General features: G+C 40.7%; 1 protein-coding gene across 2 annotated transcripts in view; it reads left to right on the forward strand.

The window, feature by feature from the left end:
- The window catches only part of LOC142662106 (C-Jun-amino-terminal kinase-interacting protein 3-like), a 381524-nt gene that overhangs the window by 187554 nt on the left and 170621 nt on the right, over positions 1 to 23349 (forward strand). For both annotated transcript variants that reach the window (XM_075840017.1, XM_075840018.1), the window contains exons 9-12: positions 5396 to 5450; positions 8925 to 9077; positions 10266 to 10317; positions 11185 to 11315. In XM_075840017.1, the coding sequence (XP_075696132.1) occupies positions 5396 to 5450; positions 8925 to 9077; positions 10266 to 10317; positions 11185 to 11315 (391 nt within the window). The remainder of the gene's footprint in view (positions 1 to 5395; positions 5451 to 8924; positions 9078 to 10265; positions 10318 to 11184; positions 11316 to 23349) is intronic.

Below are 23349 nucleotides of genomic sequence, written 5' to 3' on the forward strand. Positions count from 1 at the left end.
GGCAGGCACATGTGCAATGAGGGGAGGTCATACTTCTAAACCGTATATGTCATTATTATTGTTCAATACATAATGAAAGTAAAAAAAAAAACACAATTACCAATTTAATACCACATATACTGTGGATATAAAAAGTCCCCTGTTAAAATTACAGGTTTTTGTCATGTTACAAAATCAGACCAAGATGAGTCATTTCAGAAATGTTTCCTCTATAAACTGAAATCTTTTCGGGTGGAAAAATAAAGAACAAAAATAAACCCTTAAACTAATGCTTTGTTGAATTACCCTTTGACTTTATGACAGCATTTGGTCTTTTTGGGTAGAAATCTATCAGCATGGCACATCTTTACTTGGCAATTGTTGCCCACTCTTTCTTGCAAAAGAGCTCCAAATCTGTCAAGTTGTGAGGGCATCTCCTGTGTACAGCCCTCTTCAGGTCACCCACAGATTTTCAATGGGATTCAGGTCTGGGCTCTGGCTGGGCCATTCCAAAACTTTGATCATCTTCTGGTGAAGCCATTCTTTTGTTGATTTGGAAGTAGGGTTGGCACAATACTAGAATTTGGACTTTGAAACCGATACTTTGTGTAGTATTGCGATACTCGATACCAAAACTATACTTTTGCCAACAATAACAAAAACAAAAGTTTTTCCATTCTCTGATGTGAGGCACGTGGTATTGTGAATTTTGAATCTCCGTGTGCCTCACGTTGAGGGTATGTGCACACGACCAATTTTCAGGCGTAATGGAGGCATTTTACGCCTCGAATTACGGCTGAAAAGACGATTCCAATACGTCGGCAAACATCTGCCCATTGCTTGCAATGGGTCTTACGATGTTCTGTGCACACGAGCTGTCATTTTACGCGTCACTGTCAAAAGACGGCATGTAAAATTACGGCCCGTCAAAGAAGTGCAGGACACTTCTTGGGACGTAATTGGAGCCGTTTTTCATTGACTCCAGTGAAAACCAGCTCCAATTACGTCCGAAAAAGACGCCGCGAAAAACGCGTGCACTTGTAAAGACGTCTGAAATTCAGGAGCTGTTCTCTCCTGAAAGCAGCTCCGTAATTTCAGACGTTTTTGGCGTTGCACATACCCTATTAGTAATTAACCGCATCATGTTCCTCAGTCATAATGGACAACATTGGGTTAATGTGTGAGGTACATGATGGGGTTAATTACTATTAATGTGAGGCACATGGAGGTTCAAAATTCGTAATACCTTCTGCATCACATTAATAAGTGAAAGAAAATCGTATTTATTCTATTTTATAACAGCGTAAACATAAGAAATGACGCTACAAATTTATTATGGTACGATACCGAATATGTGTATATCTTATATATTGAGACTTATTTTAATGTTTATTGTAAAAAAAAAAAAAATGGATTCAACATTACTTTATTTCTTTCTTATTTTTACTTTTTCTTTTTAAACTTTAATGTACTTTAATACTTATATGCCAGTACATTAGCCTTTGTACTGATAGTACACAGGCAGTTGTTAGTACATACCTATGTATGCCCTAACAGGAAATATGGTATTCCCCCCTTCTCGTTTACCCCTTGAATGTTGCGGTCAGCTATGATTGCAGCATTCAGGGGAATAACGATGGAGATGAGAGCTTTCTCTGATCGCTGTCGTGGGGCTGACTCCACCTTGACTAAAAACCCAGTTCCAGCTGCAGAATAACAGCCCCAAAGCATAATGCTGCCTCCACCATGCTTCACTGTGGGTATGGTGTTCTTTTGCTGATGTGCAGTGTTGGATTTGCGCCAAACATACCTTTTGGAGTTATGGCTAAAATGTTCAACCTTGGTCTCATCAGACCATAACACATTTTCCCACATGCTTTTGGAAGACTTGATATAGGTCTTTGCAAAACCTAGCCGGGCTTGGATGCTTTTCTTTGTTAGAAAAGGCTTCGGTCTTGCCACCCTACCCCACAGCCCAGACATATGAAGAATACGGGAGATTGTTGTCACATGCACAAAACAACCAGTACCTGCCAGAAAGTCCTGCATTTCCTTTAATATTGCTGTAGGCCTCTTGGTAGCCTCCCGGACCAATTTTTGTCTTGTCTTTTCATCATATTTTGAGGGACGTCCAGTTTTTGGTAATGTCACTGTTGTGCCAAATGTAATTCACTTCTTGATGGACGTCTTCACTGTGTTCCATGGTATATCTAATGCCTTGGAAATTCTTTGGTACCCTTCTCCTGACTGATGCCTTTCAACAATGGGATCCCTTTGATGTGTTGCAAGCTCTTTAGGGACCATGGCTTTTGCTGTCACATGCAACAGAGAAAATGTCAGGGGAAATCCTAATAGAACAGCTGAACTTTATATGGGGTTACTCAGAATCACTTTAAATAATGGCAGCTTTGTATTGGCTACTATTTGACATGAGTTTGAATGTGATTGTCTAATTCTGAACACAACCACATCCCAAATTATAGGAGGGTGTTCACACTTAAAGAGACTCTGTCACCACGTTATAAGTGCCCTATCTCCTACGTAAGGAGATGGGCACTGTAATGTAGATGACAGCAGTGCTTTTTATTTAGAAAAACGATCTATTTTTACCACGTTAGGAGCGATTTTAGCTTTATGCTAATTACTTTCTTAATGCCCGACTGGGCGTGTTTTTACTTTAGACCAAGTGGGCGTTATACAGAGGAGTGTATGACACTGACCAATCAGCGTCATGCACTTCTCTCTATTCATTTAGTCAGCGCATAGTGACACTGCGTTATTTACTATGTGCTGTCTTATAATGACACATTAACGTTACTGAAGTGTTTAGACAGTGAATAGACATCACCTCCAGCCAGGACAGGATGTCTATTCACAATCCCAACACTTCGGTAATGTTTCTGTGGTACTTACAGCAGAGCAAGCGTAATCTCGCGAGATCACGCTATAAATGACAGGTTACAGGGAGATTACGCTTTGCTCTTCTGTAAGTACCACAGAAACGTTAACGAAGTGTTGGGATTGTGAATATACATCCCGTCCTGGCTGGAAGGAGTGTCTATTCACTGTCTAAACACTTCAGAAACTTTAATGTTTCAGTATAAGACAGCACATAGTGAATAACGCAGTGTCACTATGCGCTGACTAAATGAATGGAGAGAAGTGCATGACGCTGATTGGTCAGAGTCATACACTCCTCTGTACAATGCCCACTTGGTCCTCAGATGCTGATCCTTTAAAGGAGTCTGTGAGGGCAGACTAGTTTAAGCTGTCTACCCAGGAGAGACAACACAGACACACCTCGGGACTCTGTCTATATTGCGGCCTCGGAGGCCATCTTGTGTGTCAGTGGCCCAAAAGCCCCAGAGCCTAGGGTTGGTGGGAGAGACAATCCTGGATGAAGAAGGACTTTTGTCTACATTGTCCATTCCCATGACCATAGTGTCCGGCGAAACACCGCATCGGGTCTCTGCTTATCTGGACTCTGGATCCACTGCTAATTTAATTCGAAGAGACCTGGTAGATCTTCTCCAGTTGCCCACAACCCCTCTGGAGAGGTCTTTGATGGTTGCATCGGTGAATGGACTACCTCTGCCAGACCCGGTTGTAGCTGTGACCAAGCCACTGAGGCTCCAAGTGCCGCCGATCGGTGACAGGGCGAGCCCTCTGTAAACCACTTAAATGCCGCGGTTGCCATTGACCGCAGCATTTAAGGGGTTAATCGGCCGCTTTTGAAGGAAACTTCAATTGCTACCATTAGAACGGAAACCCTGGCTGTCATCAGACCACTGAGCACCCGCTCTCCAGCCTGCACGGAACACCCGTGCAGGACTTAGACTAGGCTGAAAAGTCGGTGGCCTAGACTAAGGCCCCTTTGTGACCACTGTCAAAAGGAGTATTGTTGGTCACTACAGGGTTAATGCACAAATTATTTGTGCGTTATTATATTTTTCTTTGCTTTTTACATTATGAACAAAATAAATGTATCATCTATTCGCAGGATAGGTAATAAATGTATTATTCCTCGAAGCACCACTGCTGGGATCCCCACTGATCACTACAGTGATGTGATAAGGGTCCTGAAAGTGTCATAATCTTAGTAATATCCAATAATATTTCACTAGGATAAGTGTTACATATGTATTTGTGATTGATTCAGCAATATTAGAAATTCTCATAATTCTCATAATGAGTAATGATAATTTTTACAATTACGTAACAAAAGCAGCATGTATTGGGATAGATGACTTTGTCGTCTAAAGATATGAAAAATACATAAGTTAGTAAGAAATTGTTAAGAGCTATGAGAAATACATAACCAGTAATAAGGAATACATAACAAGCTGTGTGAAATTCAAAATTTCCAAATACTGTAATTTCTCCCCAGTACTCACGTTATGTGCTGAAAATGCAAACCAGTTCCGCAGCCATATTATGCTTCTAAAAAATTCTCCATCTCAGCCAGTTGAGGTCAAGGTGGAGTTGAGAGAAGTAATCCAGTCAGGTTGTGTATAAGCAATATACTATGGCCTCCTTGACAACAAAACCTCTGAATGTTAGGAGCAAGTCCTCTGGTCCAGGGCAGCGAGTTTCACATAATATGTGCCTCTATTAAGTTCCCCATGCACAGTGCCCTTGCCTGAGAACGCCTCTTACGCAGTGCCCAAGCCAAAAAATGGCCCTATTACCAGTGTCCCAGCCAGAGAGTGTCCCTGTTAAAAGTGTTGCAGCCAGAGGTCATCTGATACACACCTCTTGCTCTGGATCCCACTCCATCCAGCAGGAAATAAAGTGTGGGTGGCCAATCATTGTTCAATTACATGACACCCCTTATACCTTGAGGTTACCTGCAGCTGAGCAATCTGAAAGGGGGAAAGTAAAGTTCTTCTATAGCTCGGCTCAATAACTTGCACGCACTCACTTAGAAGCTTTCTCTTTCCTTCACAAATTATTTCCCCCACATTCCTCTTTTTCCCTGAACTCTTTTCTTTGTCTTCATTTTTTGCACTTGTTTTTACCTACCCCTTTATCTATATTCCCTTTTTCCACTATGCTTTTCCCATGTTAAACTTTTTCTCAACCTGAATTAGGTTTTTTATAGGCTTTTGACTCATGAGTAGTATCGGTGTGACTTGAATTCCCAAACAGATATTGCGCTGCAGAGTCGGAGTTACATTTAGAAACTTAGGAATGTCACCTTTTCAGTAGATTTTGTAACTAAAACCAAATCATTAATTGCTATGAAAACGGTATGATTCTAACCAGTTATCTCCGTCTTTGTTTACATTTTGTTTACTCATACTTTTAGGCTTCGTTCACATGTGACGGATTTGAATATTGCAAATCCGACACATAATTACTACGTGATCTTAACATATATAATATAATGTGTTTTTTTTGTTTGTTTTTTTAAAAGGTAGAAATCCTGTGGACGCTTTGATGTCCGAGAATTCACAGCTGAGAGATGCACAGTAAGCCTAAAAAATACGTACACTTTTGCCCTAGTGTTTATTTGTATTTTTTCATGTATTTACTTTTTTGTATAGAAATAACAATCGGTATACGTTGCCCATTTAACCCTTTCATGCCGACAATCTGTAGATTCACGTCCTTTTCGCACATTCCTTGTGCTGCCAGGGCGTGAATATACAGATCTCTGTTCCAGCCAGGATAGCGCTGTGAAAAGCGCTCGAACGCCGGCTGTGTCAGTGTCCCCGGCTCCCCAGCAACCTGTTCTCGGACAGCCGCACCAATTGGTTCGGCTACAGAGAATATGATCACCATTATTAACTGCTTCCTGACCGCCCACCGTAAATTCACGTCGGTGCTTGCTGGGCTCTGTGCAGCGCTGACGTGAATTCACAGTGGGTGTTAAAAGCGCGATCCGGGTGTCACAGAGTAGTGTTGACACCCGGATCGCGCTGTTCACCCCTGCCTCTGGTCCCGGAGACATGACCTAATTGATTCAGGTCCCGATCATGTGATCGCAGGGAATGTTTGTTGTAGCAACAAACTGGAAAGTTTGTTGCTAAAAACAAACTTTCCCGAGGACCGATTGCGGGTGCTGCCGTCGGTTGCATGGCAAAACCGGGGGCCATACAACAGCCTCCGGTCTGCCATTCACGGAAGCCTATGAGGACCAGCTGGTCCTCATAGGCTTCCTGTCAGTGTGACTCTCAGCGTCACACTGACCTTTTATAATACGTTACACTAATGTAATGTGTTATAGCAGCCATCAGTGCTGCAGGTCTTCAAGTAAAAAATAAAAAGTTATAAAAGTGTAAAAACAAGTTATAAGTTACAAAAACAAAAAATGTTTTTTTGCCTATAATAAGTCTTTTATTATAGGAAAAAAAATTAAACGTTAAAAAAAGTACACATATTTGGTATCACCGCGTTCGTAACGACCCCAACTATAAAACTATAATATTATTTTTCCCGCACGGTGAACACAGCAAAAAATAATTAAAAAACAATACTAGCATTACTATTTTTTTGGTCACCACCCCTCCCAAAATATAGCATTAAAAAGTGATCAAAAATTCACATGTGCCCCAAAATAATACCAATAAAAACTACAGCCCGTCCCGCAAAAAACATGCCCTCACACAGCATTTTTGACTGAAAAATAAAAAAATTATGGCTCAGAATCTGGTGACACAGAAAATAAATAATTTGATAGAAAAGTGATTTTATTGCGCAAACGCCACAAAACATAAAAAAAACTATATACATATGGTATCGCCGTAATCGTATCGACCCGCAGAATAAAGTAAAATTTCATTTATAGCGCACAGTGATTACTGTAAAAAAAAAGACAAAACACATTGTCAAAATGTATGTTTTTTTTGTTACTTTGTTTGCCAAACAATCGAATATAAAGTGATCACAAAAATCATATGTACCCTAAAATGGTACCAATGAAAACTACAGATTGTAACGTAACAAATAAGCCCTCCCACGGCTCCGGTGGAGAAAAAATTAAAAAAAGTTCTGGCGCTCAGTATGCAGCGACAGAAATTGTGCAGAGTGTCCAAAACCGGATAAGAGTGGGCACCATTTATCAGTGCGACACCGGCCACACGTCTATGAATTATTATTTACTTACCCCATTATTATACCCTCTTATTATGCTATGATGTACTCTGCCCAGCTTACTTATGCTCCCACATTATAAACTGAAATACCAGCAAAACCCCAAACTGAACTATTACCAAGCAAAATCTGCGCTCCAAAAGCCAAATGGCTCTCCTTCCCTTCTGAGCTCTGTCGTGGGTCCAAACAGAAGTTTATACCACATATGGGGTATTGCTGTAATCGTGAGAAATAGCTTTACAAGTTTTTGGGTGCTTTATATTCTTTATTCCTTGTAAAAATTAATTTTTTTTATATTTTTTCAAAAAAAAAAGTAGATTTTCATTTTCACAGACCTGTTCCAATAAATATAGCTAAAGACCTGTCGGATCAAGATGCTAACTATATCCCTAGATAAATTCCTTGAGGTGTGTAGCTTCCAAAACCACTTTTGGGGAGATTCCACTATTTTGGCACCACAAGACCTCTTCAAACCTGACATGGTGCCTAAAATATATTCTAAAAAAAGGACACCCCCAAAATCCTCTAGGTGCTCTTGTAAATTTCACCTCTACTTTGCTTTAATTCCTGTGAAACGCCTAAAGGGTTAATCAACTTTCTGAATGCTGTTTTGAATACTTTGAGGGGTGCGGTTTTTAATATGGGATGATTTATGGGGTCTATCTAGTACATAAGGCCCTCAAAGCCTAAGCCTTGTAACGTCCTGGAAAAATAAATTAATGTTCAAAAAATGATGCCATCATAAAGTAGACATATGCAATATGTGAAATAGTAACTATTTTGTGTGGTATTACTATCTGTTTTACAAGCAGATACATTTAAAATTAGAAAAATCATAATTTTTGAAATTTTCTCTACATTTTGGTGTTTTTCACAATGAAGCAATTTATTTTTTATTATTTAGTGACCACATTTTTCCACTAACATAAAGTACAATATGTCACGAGAAAACAATCACTAAATCGCTTGGATAGGCAAAAGCATTTCAGAGTTATTGCCAAATAAAATGACACATGTCACATTTGAAAAAGTGGGACTGGTCATTGAGGCATCGATGACCCTTGGTCCTGAAAGGGTTAAATTGCTCGTTCTACTATCCAATGTTTGTTTCCCAATACATTTTGTCAAATGTCGTTCAAGTATTGCTTTTCTCTGAAAAAATAAATCCTAATTCTGTTTATAGCCATAGGAACCCATAACCAGTTTACTAATTAGCCTATTGGCTGTGTACCTGGACCTATGCGCTCCCATAGGTTTCCTTGACATTTGTAAAGTGTAAAAGTATTATGTATTAGTTATCATACAGGTAAGGCCCTGTCCACATCTGTGTCAGGGCATTCCACTGTTCTGCTCCGTCAGAGGAGCAGAACAAGGGAATGCCAGACACAACGGTTCCGTTGTTACACGGACACCACTGGCAGGCGACGGAACCCATTGACTTTAATGGGTTCCATTCGGCTGTCCTTCATTTTACTGTAAACAATAGCACAGCATGCTGCGCTCTTGTTTCCAGTTATTCCTGCCAGATCTGCGAAGCCTCAGACGCAGATGTATGCAGCCCCTTAGATACATTTTATTGCTGATTTTATTTGTGTGCCAGTTAACAGTACTTTCTATGATGTATTTTCCTAAGGGCTTTTAACTTTATAAAAAAAATTTTTTTTTTTTTATTTTTTTTTTAGTGTAATGGATGAGGAGGTTCCAGCATGCAGATCTTGGAAAACAATCTCAATCTTTTATTTTTACACATACTAGAAACAAATAAAATGCATCTTTTTTTTCCTTTTGAATGGTTTATCTTCCTCGTGAAGATCTGCTATTTATCTACATTCCCTGCTATTTCTTCACAGGACTGAAGTTGATATGGCTAGAAAAAGTCTTATTGCAAGAGTGGAGGAGTTGACAGCAGAGAGAGAGGCTCTTAAAAGCGAGATTGAGAATGTAATGCAAAATCTTGCTCGTTGTGAGTCCAAGTTGAGAGAGACCGAGCAGGAACTGCACATGTGAGTGCGTAACAGTAGTTTCATCAAAGTAATATCTGTGGAGTTTTAGTAAGTCACTGGTAAATAAAGTGTGCTATAAAGAATGTACTTGTAGGTAAAAATAGTGTGAGTTTTGGAGGTGCTGCTAGTAATGAACTCAACTTTAGGCCGGAGGTATAAATAATAGTATTTTTTATTTATTTAAAAAAAAAAACAGAGCTTAGAAAGCACAACATGCTAAAACATGAAAATACCGGGAGCACTGTTTCTGTTGAACGACTGAGACCAGCGGCGCCCAACTGAACCCATTGCCTTTAATGGGTTCCGTTGGGGTGTCCATGGTTATCGCAGGATCGTGTCGCTGGCGGGTCGAAGGGCTGTCAGAGGGGACTGTCCCCCACTTTCTAATGCTTTAGATGCCGCGGTCGCTACTGACCGAGGCATTTAAGGGGTTAAACAGGTGGAAGCAAAATGATATTTGATTCTGCCCGTTGTAGTGAGGTGTCGGCTGTATTACACAGCTGCCATCTGCTGAGTATAGAGCTTGCTCAACCCGTGAGCGCACACCATACTTCCCTTAAACACTTGTCACGTGACAATGCGTAAAAGTGGTGGCAGATATTTACTGGGAACTTATTAAAGGTCAAGTAATTAACTGAGATAAGGAAGAGACTGTGATCCAGCGCTTGTGCGTAATTAAAAGGAATCTAAGTTCCAATTTTATTGAAATTCGAGTTAAAAAAATTAATTCAAAGTACTGAAGGGTGTATCGCAATTATATTTCACCTACGTTTCGGACACGTGCAGTGTCCTTCATCATGGCATATGTCTGAAACACGTAGGTGAAATATAATTGCGATACACCCTTCAGTACTTTGAATTTATTTTTTTAACTCGAATTTCAATAAAATTGGAACTTAGATTCCTTTTAATTACGCACAAGCGCTGGATCACAGTCTCTTCCTTGTCTCTACTATTTGACCGCTGGCCGTGCGGGGATCCGAGCGCTATTTGGATAAAGTCTACAAACGGTGAGCTGGAGGATTCCTCCCCCCCCCCCTCTTTTCCCATACAGTCTTCTTGTCTACAAGTAATTAACTGTTGATAAATTGAAAATAATTTAGGTCCATTTCTAAGCCAAAAAATCGAATAAATATGATTCTATTACAATTATAATGCTGTTGACATCAAATGGGTATTTCTTTTAAGGACTCGCACCGAACTGGATGAAGCAAGAAAATTATGCAGAGAAGATGCTGAGGTACAGTGATAAAACTGGTTAATGCAATTTTAAGAAATGTCTGAAATGGGATGGCCAACTTTATATCCCATGTTTGGCATTCCAGAGCCGCAAAGAGGATTCTTACGCATTTCCCATATTTTTTATGTTTCATAGTATTATTTGTGTTTGTAGTTAAGTTTAATGCCATTTTATGTTGGGTTATTAGTTTTCCATTTGGGATCTGACTACCATGAATAATTTAGTAAGCCACCTTTGTTGAGGTAATCTAAGTTCTTTGACTGTTTTTCCCTAAAAGAAAGACACAAGGGACCTGGGAATCACCATTAATCATGTAATAATTTTTGTGTTGATAATAATGTCGTTTTGAATCTGGTTATAAAACTGACTGAGGTTCTGAGCACTGCTGTTTGTAAATCTATATGTTTCAGCAATGATTTTAGGTGGTGATGCTGTCAGGGCTAAACTTCCTTTTTTTCCCTGTTATCTCACACCGAATAACCACCTCTGTAAATTGAAAACTGAAAGCATGCACGGAAAAAAGTACACCAGACAGACAAGTGTTGGTAGACATCTTTCCCTCAGTCAAGTAGGAAGTGAACTGAAACTTTTTATTGAACAAATAAAAGAAACACATGTTCCCTCCCTAGAGATGTGGGACGTGCTTAAGCCCCATTGGCTCCTCAGCTGTAAGTCTATCTGTACACTCCTCTTGCATTCCAGGGGCGGTGTCTCCATAGGCGTGTTTCTCATACAGACTCCATCTTGTTTCATTTACAAATCTTTGTGTAATATACTGATTTTTAGTTTATATAAAGTAATAATGTTTTTGCAAACAATATACATGGTAATGATCCCTGACAATGCTATCTGTAACATTCCTTAAAGGTGGACATTCCAGCTGCTCAGAGAAAGCGATTCACCCGAGCAGAAATGGCACGTGTACTGATGGAAAGAAATCAGTACAAGGAGAAACTTATGGAACTTCAAGATGCAATACGCAGAACTGAAATGTTAAGGTAAGTGTTACAAAGAAAATGACATTGTGCATACTCTAAAGTATTACTCTATGATTGTTTTTTCTAAATCACTTGCATTGTCGATTCCGCTTTAAAATGGCAACACGGACCTGCCGTAGTCCTTTCTGCAGGCCTCTTATAACTGTGCATTAGGATACAGAGCATCCTTCTCTATCTCCTAGGCTCCCTCTTCCAGTACAACAGCCAGTACTCTACAATTACATTACATTCTACAGCGCTGGCTACCAAACTGGATACGGGAGACTAGGAGATAGAGTAGGATGCGCCGTCTCCTAATTCACAGTTGTAAGCAGCCTGCAGTACAGACCGCCGCCGTTCCGTGCTGATATTTAAAAGCGGAATAGTCCATGCAAGTAATTTAGAAAAACGATTACTGTGCACACTTCTGCACTTTAAAGAGGCTTTGTCACCAGATTATAAGTGCCCTGTCTCCTACATAATCTGATCGGTGCTGTAATGTAGATAACAGCAGTGGTTTTTATTTTGAAAAACGATAATTTTTGAGCAAGTTATGAGCAATTTTAGATTAGTTTCTTAAAGACCAACTGGGCATGTTTTTACTTTTGACCAAGTGGGTGTTGTAAAGAAGTGTATGAGGCTGACCAATCAGTGACCAATCAGTGTCATACACTTCTCATTGTTCCAGCCCAGCATGATCCACAGCACAGTGTGATTGTGCAGTGAAAGAAGCTGGGCTGGAACAATGAGAAGTGTATAAGGCTGATTGGTCACTGATTGGTCGGCCTCATACACTTCTTTACAACACCCACTTGGTCAAAAGTAAAAACACGCCCAGTTGGTCTTTAACCCTTTCAAGACCGAGCTCATTTTGGCCTTCAGGGCCAGCCCCATTTTTTCAAATCTGACGTGTCACTTTATGTGGTAATAACTCTGGAATGCTTTTGCCTATCCAAGCGATTCTGAGATTGTTTTCTCGTGACATATTGTACTTTATATTAGTGGAAAAATTTGGTCAATAAACTCATTGCTTATTTGTGAAAAACACCAAAGTTTTGAGAAAATTTTCAAAAATTATGATTTTTCTAATTTTAAATGTATCTGCTTGTAAAACGGATAGTAATACCACACAAAATAGTTACTATTTCACATATTCCATATGTCTACTTTATATTTGCATCGTTCTTTGAACATTATTTTATTTTTCTAGGACGTTAGAAGGCTTAGTACTTTACAGGCAATTTCTCACATTTTCAAGAAAATTTCAAAAGGCGATTTTTACAGGGACCAGTTCAGTTCTGAAGTGGCTTTGAGGGCTTTATGTACTAGATAGACCCCATTAATCACCCTATATTAAAAACTGCACCCCTCAAAGTATTCAAAATAGCATTCAGAAAGTTTCTTAACCCTTTAGGCGTTTCACAGGAATTAAAGCAATGTAGAGGGGAAATTGACAAATTTTATTTTATTTGCTGCAATTCATATGTAAATTCTGTGACACAGAAGGTTTTACCAGAGAAATGCAACAAAATATTTATTGCCCAGATTCTGCAGTTTTTAGAAATATCCCACATGTGGCCCTAGTGTGATAATGGACTGAAACACCGGCCTCAGAAGCAAAGGAGCACCTAGTGGATTTTGTGGCCTCCTTTTTTTAGAATATATTTTAGGCATCTTGTCGGGTTTGAAGAGGTCTTGTAGTGCCAAAACAGTGGAAATCCCCCAAAAGTGACACAGTTTTGGAAACTGCACCCCTCAAGGAATTTATCTAGGGGTATAGTTAGCATCTTGACCCCACTGGTCTTCTGCTACATTTATTGGCGTTTGCCTGTGAAAGTGAAAATCTACTTTTTTTTCTGAAAAACTCAAAAAAAAAATATTTGCAAGGAATAAAGAATAAAAAACACCCCAAAACTTGTAAAGCTACTTCTCCCGATTACAGCAATACCCCACATGTGGTTCTAAACTGCTGTTTGGTCCCACGGCAGAGCTCAGAAGGGAAGGAGCGCCATTTGGATTTTGAAGCGCAGATTGTGCTGGATTGGTTTTCAGTGCCATGTCGCGTTTGCAACGCCCTGTAGGGAGCAAAACGGTGGAAACCCGCCAAAAGTGACCCCATTTTGTAGACTACACCCCTCAAGGAATTTTTCTAAGGGTATAGTTAGCATTTTGCCCCCACAGTTTTTTTGCTGAATTTAGTGGAATTAGGCTGTGAAAATGAAAATCTACTTTTTTCTGAAAAAACATAGAAATGTTTAATTTTTACAATGAATAAAGGAGAAAAATCACCCCATAACTTTTTATTTTTCAGTCAAAAAAGCGGTGTAAGGGCTTGTTTTTTGCGGGACGGGTTGTAGTTTTATTGGTACTATTTTAGGGTACATGCAACTTTTTGATCACTTTTTATTCTATATTTTTGGAGGGTTGATTACCCAAAAAATAGTGATTCTGACATTGTTTTTCAATTATTTTTTTTTGCGCTGTTCACCGTGCGGGAAAAATAATATTATAGTTTTATAGTTTGGGTCGTTGTGAACGCGGTCATACCAAATATGTGTACTTTTTTATGAACATTTTCATTTTTTTCCTATAATAAAAGACTTATTATAGGGAAAAAAAGCATTTTTTGTTTTTGTAACTTTTATAACTAGATTTAACACTTTTATAAAACATTTTTATTTTTTACTTTTTTCTTGTTTTACTTGAGGACTGGCAGCACTGATCGCTGCTATAATACATTACACTACCTAGGTAGTGTAACGTATTATAAACTGTCAGTGTGACGCTGAGAGTCACACTGACAGGAAGCTTATGAGGACCGGCCTCCGGCTGGTTCTCGTAGGCTGCTGGGCATGGCAGAGCCGGGGGCCGTTGTATGGCCTCCGGTTCTGCCTTATAACCGACTGCAGCACCTGCAATCGGTCCCCGGGAAAGTTTGTTGTAGCAACAAACTTTCCAGTTTGTTGTAGTAACAAACTTTCCAGTTCGTTGCTACAACAAACTTTCCCTGCGATCACATGACCGGGACCTGAACCAATTAGGTCCCGCAGTGGCGGACACAGACTGCAAAAGGCCCCTGTGCAGATAATGTGCCAGGGCCCCCCCGCCCCCCCCCCCAATACCGACAAAGTTACCTAAACATATATATGCATATAAAAATAAACCTTACTAATAAAAATTATGAAGGAAGATTTATATTGTACATTTTATTACCAGTTTAGAACACAAGTAACACATTTTTTTCCGGGTTAAATTCTTATCTAAACTAAGTCCCTAAATGTGGGCAAAGAAAATGAAAAACCTATACTCACCTCCTCCGGCGCCTCCGTTCCCCCTCCGCAGCCCCTATCCCTTTCTGTGTTTACAAAGCTGCTGTGGTGACGCGCGGTCGATGGCACATGACCGCTGCAGCCAATCAATGCCCTCAACAGCGATTTGCTGTGGAACTACTGTCCTCAGCAGCACACCAATGAGGAGTTATTGGCAGCAGCGGTCACGTGCCATCGGCAGCGCGTCACCAGTGCAGCCTTGTACACTTGTAACACAGACCGAGACAGGAGGATGGGGGCTGCGGCGGGTGAACGGAGGCGAGGGAGGAGGTGAGTATAGTTTTTTTATTTTCTTTGCCCACATTTTCTTTGCCCAGCTACTGTCCACGGGGGGCCCGCTGATGGGCTCGCAGCTACTGTCCACGGGCCTCTGTCTCAGTCCTCAGCATCGCGCAGCTGAGAACTGAGTCGGCCAGCAGAGGAACGGGCCCCCTTCCCACGCGGGGCCCTTGTGCAGCTGCACCGGCTGCACATGCGGTATGTCCGCCCCTGAGGTCCCGGTCATGTCTCCGGGACCAGAGGCAGGGGTTAACAGCGCGATCCGGGTGTCAGCGCTACTCTGAGACACCCGGATCAGATTATGTAGGAGATAGGGCACTTATAATCTGGTGACAGAGCCTCTTTAACCCCTTAGTGACCACCAATTCGCCTTTTTACGTCGGTCACTAAGGGGCCTTAGGCTAGGCTGACGCCTTTTCACGTTCGCCTAGCCTAAGTCCTGCACGGGTCCCCCGTGCAGGCTGGAGCCGGGGCTCTGCTGTCTGATGACAGCTGGGCTCCTGCTCCAACGCCTGCTATCGAAGTTTACTTCGATCGCGGCCGTTTAACCCGTTAAATGCCGCCGTCAATAGCGACCGCGGCATTTAACTTTGTTTACAAAGGGAGTGAGCTCCCACTGCCACCCATCGGCGGCCCGCGAATGCAATCGCGGGTCTCCGATGGGGTGTCATGGCAGCCGGGGACTTGATAAAAGCCCCCAGGTCTGCCCTGGACATATGCCTGTTAGGACGCGCCGGAGGCACGTCCTAACAGATTGCCTGTCGGATTTACACTGACAGGCAATAATGCTCTGGTATACGAAGTATACAAGAGCATTATAGCAGCGATCGGAAGATCGCACAGTAAAGTCCCCTAGTGGGACTAATAAAATAAGTCATGAATGTGAAATAAAGATTATTAATAAAAAGTACAGTAAAAAAAATAAATCTATTTTTTTCCATAAAAAGTGATTTTATTTAGTAAAAGTGTAAAAATAAAATAAAAGTACACATATATGGTATCGCCGCGACCGTAATGACTCCATTAATAAAGTTAATATGTAATTTAAACCGCAAGGTGAACACCGTAAAAAGAAAAAACGATGGCGAAATTGCAATTTTTTTCCATTGCCCCCCAGAAAAGTAATAATAAAAATGAATCAATAAGTCCCATGCACCCCAAAAGAGTACCAATCAAAACTACGTTTCGTCCCGCAAAAAACAAGTCGAAAAAATCACTACATTGATGGAAAAATAAAAAAATTACGGCTCTTGGAAAGCGACGATGCAAAAACAAATAATTTTATTTCAAAAGTGTTTTTATTGTGCAAAAGTCGTAAAACATAAAAAACCTCTACATATGTGGTATCGCCGTAATCGTACCGACCCAGAGAATAAAGGTAACATGTTATTTACGCCGCACAGTGAACGGCGTCAATTTAAAAACGCATAGAACAATGGTGGAATTTCAGTTTTTTTTTTATAATCCCCCCAAAAAAAGTTAATAACAAGAATTATGTACCCAAAAATGGTGCTATTAAAAAGTACAACTAATCCCGCAAAAAATAAGTCCTGATACAGCTATGTAGACGAAAAAATAAAAAAGTAATAGCTCTTTGAATGCGACTATAGCAAAACGAATAAAATAGCTTGGTCATTAGGGCCTAAAATGGGCTGGTCACTAAGGGGTTAATCATTTTATAATATACAGTATTTGGAGGTACACTTTAAATTTAATGATCCGTTCTCACACATACATTTTTCATTTAGTAAAATATTAAAGTAATGCCTTAGGTTAATTTTAAGCCTTTTATGCTAACTAGTGATAAGCCAGCCTGCTTGTGTATATACATAATAATCAACCAAAATGGAGCAAACATCTGGGATGTAGTGGAGGGAGCTCAAGGGAAGGTGTGAACAATACCAGTCTTGGGGACTGTATAGGGGGAGATAAAAGGAAATAATGAAGTTATACAGTATAACAGGTAGGCCATATGTTTCAATGGAGTTGAAACATGGAATTTTTGTCTTCAAAAGAAAAGAGCCCATTTTTTGTGGGTGCAGAAGTTAAAGAAGGAATTGGTTCTTTTACAGTGGAATGGAGAGCATGATAAGGAAGTGAAGGAATAATAGGATGTAGAAGAAGAGAATGAAGGTAAAAAAGTTGAACTTTATGGAGGAAGAGATATAAGGTGAGGGTGAGCCAGAGAAATCCAGGGGGGGGGGGGGGCAGGTTTTCAGAAACTTCAGGTATGAGTTATTCAGTATTTTGCTACTCAATTGTTAGAAAGTGTTTGGAAGGCCTCCTCCAATAATGTACAATTGTTATCTTGATGAAGATTATTAAATTGTAGTGGGAGGCAGTGAGTGGGGGTTTCATAAACTGGGAGAATGTAGCCCAAAGAGTTTTCCATAAGGAGATAGTGGAAAGGCTTTCAAGGTGGTCTAAGATTAAAAACGTGAATTTTAGGTACATACATCTTTCACAAAGTTTGCTACTTCAGTATTTTTAGATATTTTAGTCAGATGTTTCTATGGTATAGTGAAGCATTTCATAAATTTTAGAACTTTTATTGACAAATACATCAAGTTTATGCAAAGACTCAATAATTACAATGCAGACCCTTCTTTTTCAAAACTTCTGCAGAATGTTGGAGATCAGCTCCGGGCCGAATCCTCACTGATGGCAACCCATTCTTGCCTGATCAGTGCTTGGAGATTATCACAATTTCTGTGTTTTTGTTTGTCCACCCACTTTTTGATGATTGACCACTGATTCTTAATGGGATTGAGATCTGAGGAGTTTCCTGGCCATGGACCCAAAATGTCAATGTTTTGTTCACCGAGCCAATTACTTATCAATTTTGCCTTGTGACATGGTGCTCCATCATGCTGGAAAAAGCATTGTTCATCACCAAATTGCTCCTGGATCGTTGGGAGAAGTTGCTCTTGGAGGATGTTTAAATACCATTTTTATTCATGCAAGTGTTCTTAGACAAAATTGTGAGTGAGCCCACTCCCTTTGATGAAAAGCAACCCCACACATGAATGTTCTTAGGATGCTTTACGGTTGGCATGACACAGGACTCATGGTAGCGCTCACTTTTTCTTCTCCGCACAATCATTCTTTCAGATGTCCCAAACAGTGTGAAGGGGCTTCATCAGAGAAAATAACTTGACTCCAATCCTCTGCAGTTTAATCCGTGTACTTCCTGCAGAATGTCAGTCTCTTCTTGATGTTTTTCTTGGAGAGAAGTTGCTTTTTTGCCCATCTGGACACCAGGCCAGCCTTCAAAAGCCTTCGCCTCATTGTTCGTGCAGATGCACTGACACCTGCGTGCTGACATTCAAGAACAAGCTCTGCACTAGGGTTGAACAGATCCTGTAGCTGACTCCTCTTTAGGAGATGGTCTTGGCACTTCCTGGACTTTTTGATGCGCTGAAACCTTCTTCACAGCAATTGAACCTCTCCTTGAAGTTCTTGATTATCTTTTAAGTGGTTGATTTAGGGGCCATCTTACAAGCAGCAATCTCCTTGCCTGTATAGCCCGTTTGATGCAAAGTAATGGTGACTGCACGTGATTCCTTGGAGGTAACCATGGTTAACAGAAGAGGACAATGATTTCAAACACCATCCCTCTTTTGAAGCTACCAGTCTGCTCTTCTAATTCAATCAGCATGACAGAGTGATATCAGTTACCTTGTCCTCATTAACACTTTCTCCTGAGCTAACGAGAAGGTGATTGAAATTATGTTCGCACGTGATTTTGTGGCAGGACTGAAATGTAGTGGAAATTGAATTTTTGTGATTAAGTTAATTTCCATGCCAAGGAATGACTTTGCAATTCATCTGATCACTCTTCATACCAATCTAGAGTTAATACAAATTGCCACTATAAAAACTGAAGCAGCAAAATTTGTGAAAAACAACATTTGTGTCGGTCTCAAAACTTTTGTCCAGGACTGTATTCTGCAAGGTTAAGACTAGAATGTCTTAAAAGAACCAAAAACGAAAGAAAATAAAAACATAAAAATGCTTGCTCGGAGCCAGTACGGAGACTCAGAGTCTCTGCAACGCTAATGGAGAATATTATCATAATAGGGCACTGTGTAACGGCACGCTGAGTTTTCTTCTAGTGGAGAATAGCTACATAATATAGTGCAATTTTTTTTTCTCTGTCACATTGTGTCATTGAATCCAGTAAGTGCCATTATTTTGGTCCGAAATTGGGATCACTTTATTTTCTTTGCCGATCTTCAGGTATTGCTTAGCGATGTTCTGTAGTTGCCATAAAAAAAAAAATTGGGTTAAAGAGGCTCTGTCACCAGATTTTGCGACCCCTATCTGCTATTGCAGCAGATCGGCGCTGCAATGTAGATTACAGTAACGTTTTTATTTTTTAAAAACGAGCATTTTTGGCCAAGTTATGACCATTTTCGTATTTATGCAAATGAGGCTTGCAAAAGTACAACTGGGCGTGTTGAAAAGTAAAAGTACAACTGGGCGTGTATTATGTGCGTACATCGGGGCGTGTTTACTACTTTTACTAGCTGGGCGTTGTGTATAGAAGTGTCATCCACTTCTCTTCACAACGCCCAGCTTCTGGCAGTGCAGCACTGTGACGTCACTCACAGGTCCTGCATCGTGTCGGCACCAGAGGCTACAGATGATTCTGCAGCAGCATCAGCGTTTGCAGGTAAGTCGATGTAGCTACTTACCTGCAAATGCTGATGCTGCTGCAGAATCAAGTGTAGCCTCTGGTGCCGACACGATGCAGGACCTGTGAGTGACGTCACAGTGCTGCACTGCCAGAAGCTGGGCGTTGTGAAGAGAAGTGGATGATACTTCTATACACAACGCCCAGCTAGTAATAGTAGTAAACACGCCCCGATGTACGCACATAATACACGCCCAGTTGTACTTTTACTTTTCAACACGCCCAGTTGTACTTTTGCAAGCCTCATTTGCATAAGTACGAAAATGGTCATAACTTGGCCAAAAATGCTCGTTTTTTAAAAATAAAAACGTTACTGTAATCTACATTGCAGCGCCTATCTGCTGCAATAGCAGATAGGGGCTGCAAAATCTGGTGACAGAGCCTCTTTAAGTATTCTTGACTTCTCACAGAATCAAACAAATATCGCCACTTTGGCAGTCCAAAAGTATAGTCCGTGATTATGTAGTCAAACAAGAAATCACAGACAAAATCTGCTAATCAAAAAATATATATTGGGATAAAAAAGGGAAAATTATTATCCCTCCAAACAATCATGCTAAAAAGAATAATAAGGATAAGGGAAGTTTTTTTCTTTTTTTTTTTTCTTCATTCATTTGAGAGAACAAGAAAATCAACTGACCATGTTATAATCTATCTGGTCACCCTTCCTTGTAGGAGTAATGGCCCTACTCAAGGGACGACTCTAACCTGTACCCTAGAAACCCTATTAGGGGCCTAGCCAATACTTTATATTGGATATCTGGTACAGAGGTGGGACTTAGGCTTTGTTCACATCTGCGTCAGGGCTCCGTTTCGTCTGAGCTTTCCGTCAGAACGGAGCACTGACTGACACAAACTGAAACCATAGGTTTCAGTTTCCACCACCATTGATTTCAATGGCGACGGAACCGGTGCCTATGGTTTCCAGTCACCGGAGCTTTGCTCCGTCAGTCAGGGCTCTGTTCCGACGGAAAGCACAGTTGGAACGGAGCCCTGATGCAGATGTGAACGAAGCCTTAGATAGGCAAATTTATAAAATCGAAAAAGCTAAAATTTGCAAAAACTTTGAACTGTGCACAATAATGGATAGGCACAGAAGAAAAAAATTATACCCAGCAAAAGATATACTCGTACAAAAACATACCACATTCACCAGACGGAGGTTGTGAATGATGAGGGGAAAAACAGGAATCCGACAGGTGGCTCTGATTGACCTAAAACGATAGATGTAGTAAACTGCGTCCCAATGCGTTTCCCCTGAAAATTGGCAGGTTCATTAGGGAACAAAACTAGTAGTCAAAAGACCAGATCAAAACTTGAAAGACATAATGCAACAGAGCTGGTTGTAAAAAGTCCTACTGGTTCAAGATTATCAGCAATGTACACTGGCAAATAAAACCAATGTATCATGTGGGTGTAGGTGCCAGGTTACCGTATGTAGTACAGAGAAGGAGAAGATAACCCCATCAATTCACAGGGAGGCTCTCCATCGCACATGTGGTAGGACTTTCAAATATTTTTGTCAAAGTGATGTTTTGTTTTTTTTAGCATGGAGCCCTGCCGCATAGACATTGATTTAAATGATAACATTCTGGCTGTTGTCACAAAGACCATATTGTGAAGAACATACTGTGTTGTTATTGAATTCAATGTTTAGCAGTATACAAGAAGCCCCTGTTGACTGCAGTTAGCCTGAACGTAGAGCACATCGTTTTCTGTAATACACTTCTGTCCGCAGTCTAGTGTGAACGCTGCCACCGGTCAGTCCACAGTCTAGTGTAAATGCTGCCTCCGGTTAGTCCACAGTCTAGTGTAAATGCTGCCTCCGGTTAGTCCACAGTCTAGTGTAAACGCTACCTCCTGTTAGTCCACAGTCTAGTGTAAACGCTACCTCATGTTAGTCCAAAATCTACTGTAAACTCTGCCTCCGGTCAATCCACAGTCTAGTGTAAACGCTACCTCCTGTTAGTCCACAATCTAGTGTAAACGCTGCCTCCGGTTATTACACAGTCTAGTGTAAACGCTGCCTCCGGTTATTACACAGTCTAGTGTGAACGCTGCCACCGGTCAGTCCACAATCTAGTGTAAACGCTGCCTCCGGTTATTACACAGTCTAGTGTGAACGCTACCTCCTGTTAGTCCAAAATCTACTGTAAACTCTGCCTCCGGTCAATCCACAGTCTAGTGTAAACTCTGCCTCCGGTCAATCCACAGTCTAGTGTAAACGCTACCTCCGGTTAGTCCACAATCTAGTGTAAACTCTGCCTCCGGTTAGTCCACAATCTAGTGTAAACGCTGTCTTTGGTCAGTACACTGTCTAGTGTAAATGTAATCTTTATTTTACATATAATAATGATAATTTTTAATTATGTGACCAGAAAAATATAAAAATAATTGGGGTGCCTGGAGCACTATGGCACCAATCCCGCTCTTGTTTTATTTATTTTTCTCTTCCAAGGCTATGAATACCTAGCTTCTGTGGTGGTTTTGCACATCTGTGGTTATTTGACATTTTCTTTGGTCCTCCTTCTAATTCTCTAGTGCTAAACAAATTAGCTTTTTTTTTCTGCAGGAGGAGTAGTATAGTATGTGTGCTGAGGGTTCCACTCGGATAGCACAGCAGACACAGTGTATAGGTCAAGAGCTTGCCTTCTTTCCTTGTTTCAGCTTATTGAGATTGTACTATTGTTTATACCTTGTAAATTATAACCCCTTCCCCCTGCTTGCATTCTGGGCCCTAATGTCCAAGCCATTTTTTCCATTTTTCCATTGTCACATTCAAAGAGCTGTAACTTTTTTATTTTTGCGTCGGCATAGCTGTATAAGGTCTTGTTTTTTGCGGGACGACTTGCAGTTTTTATTGGTACCATTTGAGAGTAGATGCGACTTTTTGATCACTTTTTATCACATTTTTTTAAAGTCAGGATTAACAGAAAACAGCAATTTTTCCATTGTTTTTTATTTTATTTTTTACAGCGTTCACAGTGCGGGTTAAATAATGTAACAGCTTTATAGTCGGGGTCGTTACGGACGCGGCGATACCAAATATGTGTAACTTTTTTGCTTTATTGTAGTTTTTTTTAATAGTAAAGCATTTTGTAAGGGGAAAAAGTGGGTTTTTCATTTTTTTTGTTTCACTTTTTTTTTTTATTAACTTTATTAAACTTTTTTACTTTTTTACTAGTCCCACTAGGGGACTTCCCTATCCTCCGATCGCTATTTAAAACGGACAGTCATCTGCTAGGTCATGCCTGTGGCATGATCTAGCAGGCATTCATTACAGGCAGACCTGGGGCCTTTATTAGACCCCCGGCTGCCATAGAAGACACAGACACTCGGCGATTTTATCGCCGGGTGTCAGTGAGATGAGAGGGAGCTCCCTCCCTCTCTCCAAAACCATTCAGATGCGGTGCTCGCTATTGTGCACCGCATCTGAAGGGTTAAACGGGTGAGATCGATACTAATATCGATCTCACCCGGCAGAGCAGGGACGCCCCCAGCCCTCAGCTGCCTCTGGCAGCTGAGAGCAGGGAGATTTCACGGCTCCCTGCTCTGTTACTTTATTCTACAGCAGCGACGTAGAATAGCGGCGCTCTAGAATAAAGCCCACTAATGACCGCCGTAAAAAGACTTATCGGCGGTCATTAAGGGGATAGGGATTTGATATTATAAGAGGCTAATATTGACGTTCTGCTGAGCCTCATAGTAAGAATTTGTCTGGTTCATACACAGTATACATTTTTATTTTCCT

The sequence above is a fragment of the Rhinoderma darwinii genome, chromosome 10 (genome assembly GCF_050947455.1).
Source record: "Rhinoderma darwinii isolate aRhiDar2 chromosome 10, aRhiDar2.hap1, whole genome shotgun sequence".
Classification (NCBI taxonomy): Eukaryota; Metazoa; Chordata; class Amphibia; order Anura; family Rhinodermatidae; genus Rhinoderma; species Rhinoderma darwinii.